We start from the raw sequence: 10,517 nt of genomic DNA, 5'->3' as shown, positions 1-10,517 counted from the left end.
ATCCTGCCTGTCGCTGAAGCAGTGTCGTGGTTATGAAAGAGCCTCGGGCATCTAGGTCCAGCAAATAAGTCCCTGAGCCCCCTCAGCAGAAATCTGAAATTGCACAACACACATTGACATAATTTTGAAATGAAAAACCTAAAAACCCGAATGCTGATAAACTATTTCAGTGGCAATCATGATAACCACCATGACTGAGGAGGTGGGTGTGATACAAATTTCTTTATTTTATTATGATCAAATGTTTCACTTTAGTAATAGTAATATCACTTTTTGTGTCATGTAGTTATATACATATATGATAGCATCACATATGTGTTTTATGCTTTATTACACAAACACAGTTAGGTCATTGTGAGTAAGTTAGAGATATCCAGGCGTTGTGGGGATTAGACAGATAGTGGAACTCCTTCTCCTTTACTCATGGAAGGAGGAGGCTTCAGGAAGTTAATCTTTAGGTGACGGTTAAGTAAAAAACAAGGTCATAACTCTCTCAGGGAGGATAAGCTAAAGGTATAGGCCCATGTGATGTGGCAATGTGTAAGTGTTGTGGAATGTCTTTGTCTGTATGTTTTGTCACTTTGCATACAAGGCAGCGCACAAGGCAGCGCCCATCTTCAGACGGGCGCTGCCTTGTGCGCTGCCTTTGGCGTTTAACCAGAGTGCTCTCTCTGCTGCAGCATATTATTAAACCAAATCAAAAGGAACGTCTTGATGCACGCTCAATCATCCAGGTAAGTAAATCCCAAAAAGTTGATTCTGTTCATCTGAACGTAGCGTTTTCAGTGGGAGAAACATTTCATCGCTCTTTCAAGTGACTTCCTCAGTCTCAGCTGACTGCAGGTTTCCCCAATCTTATAAACAGTACATTTGCATAATGACTGAAACTAGCACCACTGAATGAACAATGGCCTGGGAGGTCAGTTTCTAGATCATTAGTATGAAAATTCTCATGAACATTGATCAAAAACCACTGATCAAAGCTCATTGATCAAGGACCGCTGATCAATGGCCATGAGTACCATTCACAGACAGTTGGGGAATGGCTGCAAAGGGAAGAACGCTGGTTTAAGCGTGGAGTCAAGGAGACCATTTGGGTGAAAAGGGAAAGACCATCTCTGAATCGAGGAGGGGGCCTAAGGGTACATCTTTCACCATCTTACAATGCTGTGATTGCAGCCATTCCCTTTTCGTTACTGTTCGTCTGATTTTAGGTCCGCTCCATAAACACACCAGCGTACCCCATCGTGACACGAGGTTCTAAACACTATCAATCACGGCCATACTGATGAGGGTTAACTCAATGATCCAGCATTGACTGAAGCTCAGGTGCAGCTACCTCCAGCACCGGGACACTTCTGGGTTGAGAGGTCGCTTCGACGACACAAACAAAAACAGCGCACATGGACACAACGGGCAGGTAGGCCACGGAAGACTGCCGGCCCCTGACGGTTCCTCCCAATCATGCCCCTGGAAGTCTCACTGTAGTTTCCCACATGAGAGTTGAAGTCTCTCAGTAAGACAATGCAGTCATTTCACTAAATGCTTCTATATTAACGTGAAGCTGCCGCAACCTGAGTGGGATGAAGGGAAGCTTGTGGAATGACCAGGCTGAAAATGCGAGCTCGTTAACATACTGGCCTATTGATGCCAGTATTGAGCTGACTTATGTTGAGTGCGGGTTTGCTAGAAAAATATTGCAGTCATATTTAAATTGATCACTAATTGGTGCTAAAAGAGTGACTGACCATTGCATTTGCTTTGGGTAAACCGAGCATGAAAATACCTGAAACACCAAGGCCACATAAAGCAAGTTCACAAGAATACACAACTCTGAGAATTTCCAAACTTTTTTTTTCTCTAAAAAATCACATCTTAGGGATGACAGTGTTGACATTCATTTAAAACAAATATGCTCTCAATTAAAACACATAATTGTATAGCATTGCCAACACACAGGCTCAATGTTTGAATGAATGCAGAGTATATAAAGGAAAATGGAAACAGCCTATAACATGCATTGTGTTTGGCAAGTGATGTACATGTGTATATATCAGTGGCTGTCAATAAAGTTTCTCTCTCTCAGACTGCGTTCAAGTCCAGAAAATGGCAAACGCCTCTGTGTTTATTCCCCCGTAATTATCCTCAGTGCAGTCTAGATAATACACTGGAAAACTTTCCAATGAGTCAAGCAGGAAGGACTATGCATTCCAAATGAGCAACAAGGAGCCGCTGTTATTTTTATGTTCCTCAGGCTGTAGACAGCAACATACAGCACACCACTTTAACATTCTGATAGAAGCTTTATACATACAGCCTTGACATGAGAAGAATCAGCTGCAGATGAAGGAGAGACAGAACTGGTAATCAGTTTGTATATGATAATAGATCCATGTGCACTGAGAGACGTAAAGGTGCAGCAATATCAGGAGAGGAATTTTGATAGAGAGAGCAGGGCATCTCAACAAAATGGAAATTATGACTTTGGTCTTATGATCAATTTCAATGGGCACTGCACTAAATAGTTGACTCCTCATGGGAGACACAAATATGTAAAAAAAAAAAAAAAAAAAAAAGTAAAGTCGTTTTTGCCGTTGAAAGAAACGGACTCACATTAATTACCTCAAACTGGCAATAAAGTATTTGCTGGAACTAAGTCATGATAAAATATGGACATGGATACAGAGGTCTGAAATGAAAAGCCAGTGCACTGCAATGTCCTTAAACCTGCATTCTTTTAATGGGCAGCAGTTAGCATTACTTATGGTTGCAAAAAGTTTCACTTCTACACAATACTGTGAGGCCAAAAAGATTACGGTTCCACAGAGAGGCCGGGCCCTCTCACAAGCTCTCTATCGCCATCTGCTGACACTCTAAAACCTCCATCACTCCCACACTGTATGCAGCTGTGTGTGCCGCTGTTCTTTCATGGAAAGGAGAACTTTTGGCTGTTTTACAGTTATTGAATGATTTTAGTTATTTTTTAATATATGACACTTTCATCTGTAACAGTTAAAGTTAAAAGTTTTAAGAATAACCATCACTTCAATATGCTTCCTATCAGCAATGAAGAAAAAAAATTATTTTAGTGTTGTTCTTTGTTTGTGTTTGTTTTTTTGTTTTTAGATTTAACATATTCATTGCTCGAAAAACAAACTCACCCTGAAGATCAAGAATGCCCATCATGAAGAAGAAGAAAGCTGGATACCAGAATCAGGAAAGCCTTGAAGGATGTTAGCCGGCTAACAGAGGTACAAGAGGGCATCATGAGATACAGGTCCTGGATGATGTAACAGACGAAGAAACAATAACAGCAGTTAGCAATGAGGAAACATTTCCGGCCAGAACACAAGAGTATTTTATAGAGGAATGTACGTATGTGCATATGTTGTACGAGCAATAGGGGAGACCGGGGATAGTTGTAACGTGGGTCAGTTGTAACACTTCCAGTTTCTCCAATCAGGGCTAAGTTTCAAATGATGTGACTCATCCTGTGCATGCCCAATTCAGTTCTGCTATCACATGTGAAAAATCAGCACATTTTGTCAAACACAGACAATTTAACATGAAAAAAAGTAATTTGTATGCCAAAAAGTAAGTTTTTCTACTTTATTTCAATTTCTAATCACATTATCTGCTTTGCAGTTAAACTCATCAAACTTAAATTATGTTATTTGTATGTCTATGGGGATATATTCTGTGTAAGTCTTTAGAGCTAATGTTTTAGCCGTTGGCTGTAATGTTAGCTAGTTCATGGCTATAGGAGTCTGGGTCAGTTGTAACAGCAACAGTCTGGGTTAGTTGTAACAATAATGCAGATGTTACAACTTACCACACTATTACTTTAACTTATATTGAACAAGTTGGGGCAACGACATCAGCAGAGAGAGGTTCACTGGTCGCTTTTGTATATGTGGTTAATGCCATTGGCAACACAATTCCTCCACTGTTTGTGTTCCCACACATACATTATGCAGACCACTGTGTCAGAGATGGACCAGTAGGAAGTACTGGTAGTGGAAATAAATCAGGATGGATGCAAGAAACAGATTTCCTCATCTTTCTGAAGCACTTTGCAAACCACACAAAGGTAAGCCATGATAAAAAGTAAAATGGAATTGCAATGCTGGTGAACAACTACATTTTTTCAGCTTCATTGTTATGTTTAAAATTGGTGCAAGAGTTGTAGGTTATAATGCCCACTGAGCCAATGAGGCCAAACTCAAGGAAGACCAACCAAAATTAATGAAATATTCAGTTGCAGGAAATTCCATAATTTGTTACATGTTAATATTTTGTCAGTACCCTTATTTCATTGTGTTACATTTCACCCCAGGATATGTTACAACTAACCCAGACTATGGGGTTAATTGTAACATTTCACTCTTTGTGTTTGAGGCCATACCATGCAATGGGTAATTGTGCTGCAGAGAAAATAGCTGCACTATTTAATAGCCGACACATGTAAATACTTTGCATTACATTTTGAATCCACTACCTTAAACGAGCTCCAATTTACAGACAGAAATGTCAAAAATGTTACAACTATCCCCGGTCTCCCCTATGTGAGTTTTTCCTTTTTGGGGTTAAGAGGGTTGGTTTAAAATGCACACACTGCATTGGTGCACGGTCGTGGGGCGTGACTCATGGGTGTGTATTGGGCAATAAATGTTGTTGCACTCACCTGTTCAACGCACCTGCTGTTTGATGAGCAGAGAGGTATGGTGAGCATGGGGTAAAACTTTCTGTTGACCGCAACTGAATGCGCAGTGTGTTTGATTCTGCGGGTGGATATCGCAATTTGGCATAATAATTGGTGTAAAGCTTTGAGAGTGCCAGTCATCTTTCTTTGTGGAGTCTGTGCATTTGTTTTATATTGGGTCCCATGTAGGGGAGACCGGGGATAGTTGTAACATTTTTGACATTTCTGTCTGTAAATTGGAGCTCGTTTAAGGTAGTGGATTCAAAATGTAATGCAAAGTATTTACATGTGTCGGCTATTAAATAGTGCAGCTATTTTCTCTGCAGCACAATTACCCATTGCATGGTATGGCCTCAAACACAAAGAGTGAAATGTTACAATTAACCCCATAGTCTGGGTTAGTTGTAACATATCCTGGGGTGAAATCTAACACAATGAAATAAGGGTACTGACAAAATATTAGTGTGTGTGTGTGTGTGTGTGTGTGTGTGTGTGTGTGTGTGTGTGTGTGCCAGAATGCAGAAATCTAGCTTTTGAACATATTCCAGCCCCCCAAAAAAGACAAATTATGGAATTTCCTGCAACTGAATATTTCATTAATTTTGGTTGGTCTTCCTTGAGTTTAGCCTCATTGGCTCAGTGGGCATTATAACCTACAACTCTTGCACCAATTTTAAACATAACAATGAAGCTGAAAAAATGTAGTTGTTCACCAGCATCGCAATCCCATTATTTTTTTTATCATGGCTTACCTTGGTGAGGTTTGCAGAGTGCTTCAGAAAGATGAGGAAATCTGTTTCTTGCATCCATCCTGATTTATTTCCACTACCAGTACTTCCTACTGGTCCATCTCTGACACAGTGGTCTGCATAATGTATGTGTGGGAACACAAACAGTGGAGGAATTGTGTTGCCAATGGCATTAACCACATATACAAAAGCGACCAGTGAACCTCTCTCTGCTGATTTCGTTGCCCCAACTTGTTCAATATCAGTTAAAGTAATAGTGTGGTAAGTTGCAACATCTGCATTATTGTTACAACTAACCCAGACTGTTGCTGTTACAACTGACCCAGACTCCTATAGACATGAACTAGCTAACATTACAGCCAACGGCTAAAACACTAGCTCTAAAGACTTACACAGAATATATCCCCATAGACATACAAATAACATAATTTAAGTTTGATGACTTTAGCTGCAAAGCAGATAATGCTATTAGAAATTGAAATAAAGTAGAAAAACTTACTTTTTGGCATACAAATTACTTTTTTTCATGTTAAATTGTCTGTGTTTGACAAAATGTGCTGATTTTTCACATGTGATAGCAGAACTGAATTGGGCATGCACAGGATGAGTCACATCATTTGAAACTTAGCCCTGATTGGAGAAACTGGAAGTGTTACAACTGACCCACGTTACAACTATCCCCGGTCTCCCCTACTGATGTGTGGTTTGAATAGTATAATGGTTGAATAAAGAGAACAGTAGCTCAGAAGTGCACTTCCTGCGTTGTTGTTGCATGTCGTCAGTATCCCCATGTTTAGCCTTCCGCGGCCGTTGGTTTGGAGAATAATAATCAGATCGGAGAGGAGGCACTTTGTTCTGTGAGTTCAACTTACAGTCCGAGATTAGAGCCAGACTGTAAAATGTGCTATTTAGAACAGGCTCCATGTCTCGTAGGAACTAAATGAATAACCGATGAGCTGCATTACAGGAACTTCATTCTCTGAAACATTCCCATCAGCCATTCCCGTCAGAGGCGATCGATCGAGTTCAGGTTTACACACGAGATCTAGTCATGCTGTTCTCTGTAAAATAAGCCATCACCAGAAGAGGATTCCACTGGAAACAGAAAGAAGTGGGGACGAGCTTTCTTACAGAATTCTGAGATTAAAGTCCCCACTTTTTTCTTCTTGTTTTTAAAGCCCTGATCGTCTTCCGTAGGACCGCATTTCTTTATTCCACCAACCTTATTTACACGCTTTCCTCATTCCTGTGCTCATCCTCGTTTTATGTGTCTACGAGTTTCACTTATCGTTCTCTTATCTTTGAGTTTGGTCACAGAAATCAGCTTTGTGAAAACAGCTCAGGTTGTTAAAATAAATGCACAGCTGGCAGATGATTGGGGTGATTTTCTATATTCTCCCAGCAGTGCTGGTGTTACTTCCTGAAGTGTGTTGTGTTTTGTTTTTTCCCCCTCATTGCTTTAATATAAAGTCTTCTGTTGTTTCCGATATGTAATGTTGTTGCAGTTTAAACTGTTGTTTGCATGTTACAGGAAAACAACATCAGCCATGTCCGCCGTCAGCAGCTCAAACACAGCCTTTGCCTTGGAGCTGTTCCGCACTCTGAGCCAGACAAACCCTGCTGGAAACATCTTTGTCTCTCCTCTGAGCATCGGCGCAGCCCTGGCCACAGTCTACGAGGGAGCCAAAGGAGACACTGCAGCTCAGATTACTCAGGTCAGCTCACTGTCACTTGTTCCCTGCACCACCATCAGTTAATCAGCCAGCATGCCTGTGAAACTTTAAATGTCTTGTCAGATGTGGCTGACTGCTTTTTGTTCTGATTTTTGTTTTTTATTTTGCTTTTTATATATATTTATATTTTCAGAAAAAATTCACACCTTGTGAGACTAGTGCTGTCTTATAAACTTTCTTTTCAGTAGGTTTATGATTGGACAGAATTCAACTTTTGGGGTTTTGTTACGTGTTTGGAAAGGTTTGTTTATGTGGCCAAAACACTGATGTTCCCAGTCTGACATCAGCAATTTGTGTTTATAAATGGCATCAGAGTCCATAAAACCTACAGTGTAGTGAGTGAGAGCATGATGTTCAGTGAGACTGACATTATGTTAAAGGTTATTATTAAACCTGATGCTGAAAGAATAAAGTTGTCCAGTTTCTGCCTTTGGACCATAAATCGTTACATTAGGGTCGCTCAGGCTCAGTGTCACATCCTTTCAGTCTTTGTCTTCAATGCCACACAGGCCCTCTCATTCAGCTCAGGTGAAGGCGTCCATGCAAACTTCCAGAAACTGAACGCTGAAATCAACTCACCGTCTGCATCCTACATCCTGAAACTAGCCAACCGTCTTTATGGAGAAAACATTGCCCACTTCCTCCCAGTGAGTGTCCACATCAATGATTCTCTTCATAAAGTTCTTCATTACAAAGACTGGATTAATAAACTGATGTCTGCTCTCTGCAGGACTTCATTGACGTCACACATAGGAACTACCTGGCAGACCCGATAACTGTTGACTTCATCGGAGCTCCAGAGGCGTGCAGAGCAGAGATCAACAGCTGGGTCGAGCAGCAGACAGAAAGTGAGACTGTGCATCTTCCACAGCCTGAACAGCAGGGAATCATTTTAGCATCCTCTGTGAATTATAATGAAATATTGTTGTTTCTGTATTTCCTTTCAGATAAGATAAAAGACCTTCTGAAGCCAGGAACAGTCAACAAAGATACCAGACTGGCTCTGGTCAATGCTGTCTACTTCAAGGGCAACTGGAAGAACCCGTTTAAAGAGGCAAACACCAAAGAGATGCCCTTTGAAATCAGACAGGTAGAAATTTAACTGAAGGTTACAAAATCTGGACTCAAAGTCTGAATACAGGAAACTGTAAAATGTTTAAGGTAAACACCATCAGAAGCTTTATGATAACATGATCTGGTCGCCTGGATTTCCTGTGTGTCAGAATGAGACCGTACCAGTCCAGATGATGTACCAGAGGAAGAAGCTTCCCTACAACTACATTGCTGACCATGATTTGCAGATCCTGGAGCTGCCCTATGTGGGTGAGGAGCTCAGCATGTTCATTCTGCTGCCTAAGGAGTCCTCAGACGGCTCAGGCCCTCTGCTGAAGGTACACAGCCTAGAAACAAGTTCCTGTGAGGAAAAGCCACGAAAACCTCTTCTTGTACCATCCCTGATTGAATGATGGTCTCTTATACTGATGCTTCACAGAATTTTTATTAGAGGTGTGGTTCACTGAAACATTTGGTAAAGATGCTGTCAAAAACCCAACATATTAATACCATAAAATTAAAATATTAAGGAAACACTCATTTCTCCTGCACACTAACTATAACATGAACTTCAAATTTACACTTTATATCATCAATCTTATGCATATTTTTCACCTCTCAATCCTACATAATCAAAGGGTGGTAAGTCCTTTCACTAGAAACTAAAATTCTCTTATGACATTGCTTCAGTTCAACCGCTTTGCTCTTACTTTAATAGCTTACAAAAACTCTAAACAACATCTTGATTGCACATAACCTATTACATTAAAAGTAACATTATCAAAACTCGTGCCACTGTCAGCCGGGTATTAATTAATACAGACAAAATGATGATCTGTCTTCGTAAGGCCATATTGTAAAACCCACGTTATTGACAAACCTTCATCTTGTGTTTTGCGCTAATTTCCTGTTTCAAAATAAAACCAAAGTAGTTCCAAAACAATTCAATTCAGTAAAACTTTATTGATCCTGAAGGTTGACCCTGAAGGAAATTGGCCTATATAAATATACATGTCAACATTACCAAATTATGTCTGGCCAAATTAGGTCATTTACACAAATGCTTCGCTTCTGTTTACTTAAATTTGATCATTTAACAGACTGCTTCTGATTTCGTGTATAAAATGAATTTAAATATGAGCAAAAGAAATATGACAAAATGTATTAACTGTGTTCCAGCTGGAGAAGGAGCTAACACAGGAGAGGCTGAATGAATGGACCGACAGGAAAAACATGGAAGTTGATTCAGAAGTTCTCCTTCACCTGCCAAAGTTCAAGCTGGAGGAAGACTACGAGCTGAATGAACCTCTGACTAAACTGGGTATGAAGAACGTGTTCTGTGCAGGAAGGGCTGACCTGTCTGGCATGAACGGTGAACCTGGGCTCTTCCTGTCTACGATGGCCCACAAGGCCTTTGTGGAGGTGAACGAGGAGGGCACAGAGGCCACTGCAGCCACAGGTGCTGTGATCAAGCTGGAGAGTTTTATACCGGACACACACTTCACAGCAGATCACCCCTTCCTCTTCTTCATCAGATATAATGAGACCAAGTCCATCCTGTTCTTTGGCAGATTCTCATCTCCTGAGTAGACAGAAGCAGCAGAGGAAGATGATGTTGCAACATAAATGAAAATTAAAAAAATCTCTGAAATGAAGTAAATGGAGTGTTGTGATGTTTTGCTAATTATAAAACTTTATTTTTCATTTAAAAAAAATGGGGGTGGGGTGTTGGGGTTTTGTTTGTTTTAAATAGATGGTATTTGTACAAGCACGAGATCTAGCAGCTTTGAGAACATGGATACTGTGTTGTGCAGCTATTATGAGTAGCCAGATTCCAATATCAGACAAATCTCGCAGCTGCTCTCATCACATGTTTACAGACTGTTGTTAAAAGAAGAGGGAATGCTACAAAGTGGCAAACACGACTCTGTGCCAGCTTTGAGACATGTTGCCATCATATTTAAAAGGCCCTTTTTGCTTAAAATTAAATCAATTTTTCTCAGTTAACACATCTCGTATGTTTTTCGTTTCACTAAGAATAAAATATGGTGACCTCATTGCAGTTGTTTACACTTTACATAGTCGCTCAAGATTTATTTATTTTTGAACTTGCCATTTTAAATTAACCACAGGTTTTAACACCATTTCTCTTGATCTGTTTCACAACAGAGCCCCACAGACTTCGCTGATATCTTATTAACTGAACTGCTTATGCTTTTCAGTATCAACTTTTCTCAAATGATACTCAGGCCTGCATGGACGCAGGTATAAATGACATCA

General features: G+C 40.2%; 1 protein-coding gene across 3 annotated transcripts; it reads left to right on the top strand.

Moving 5' to 3' along the window:
• Positions 1 to 4,641: 4,641 nt before the first annotated feature.
• On the top strand, positions 4,642 to 9,892 carry LOC113018348 (leukocyte elastase inhibitor-like). 3 transcript variants are annotated; one of them, XM_026161410.1, is made up of 7 exons: positions 4,642 to 4,719; positions 6,983 to 7,166; positions 7,694 to 7,831; positions 7,915 to 8,032; positions 8,132 to 8,274; positions 8,408 to 8,575; positions 9,417 to 9,892. In XM_026161410.1, the coding sequence occupies exons 2-7, from the start codon at positions 6,999 to 7,001 to the stop codon at positions 9,825 to 9,827; spliced, it is 1,146 nt and encodes a 381-aa protein (XP_026017195.1). In that variant the 5' UTR covers positions 4,642 to 4,719; positions 6,983 to 6,998; the 3' UTR covers positions 9,828 to 9,892. The 3 variants fall into 3 exon arrangements, with proteins under 3 accessions (XP_026017195.1, XP_026017194.1, XP_026017193.1); XM_026161409.1 differs by having other exon boundaries at positions 4,673 to 4,724; XM_026161408.1 differs by having other exon boundaries at positions 4,712 to 4,735.
• Positions 9,893 to 10,517: the final 625 nt, after the last annotated feature.

Source organism: Astatotilapia calliptera, unplaced genomic scaffold (assembly GCF_900246225.1).
Source record: "Astatotilapia calliptera unplaced genomic scaffold, fAstCal1.2 U_scaffold_67, whole genome shotgun sequence".
Lineage (NCBI taxonomy): Eukaryota > Metazoa > Chordata > Actinopteri > Cichliformes > Cichlidae > Astatotilapia > Astatotilapia calliptera.
This window is presented reverse-complemented; position numbering and strand designations above follow the sequence as displayed.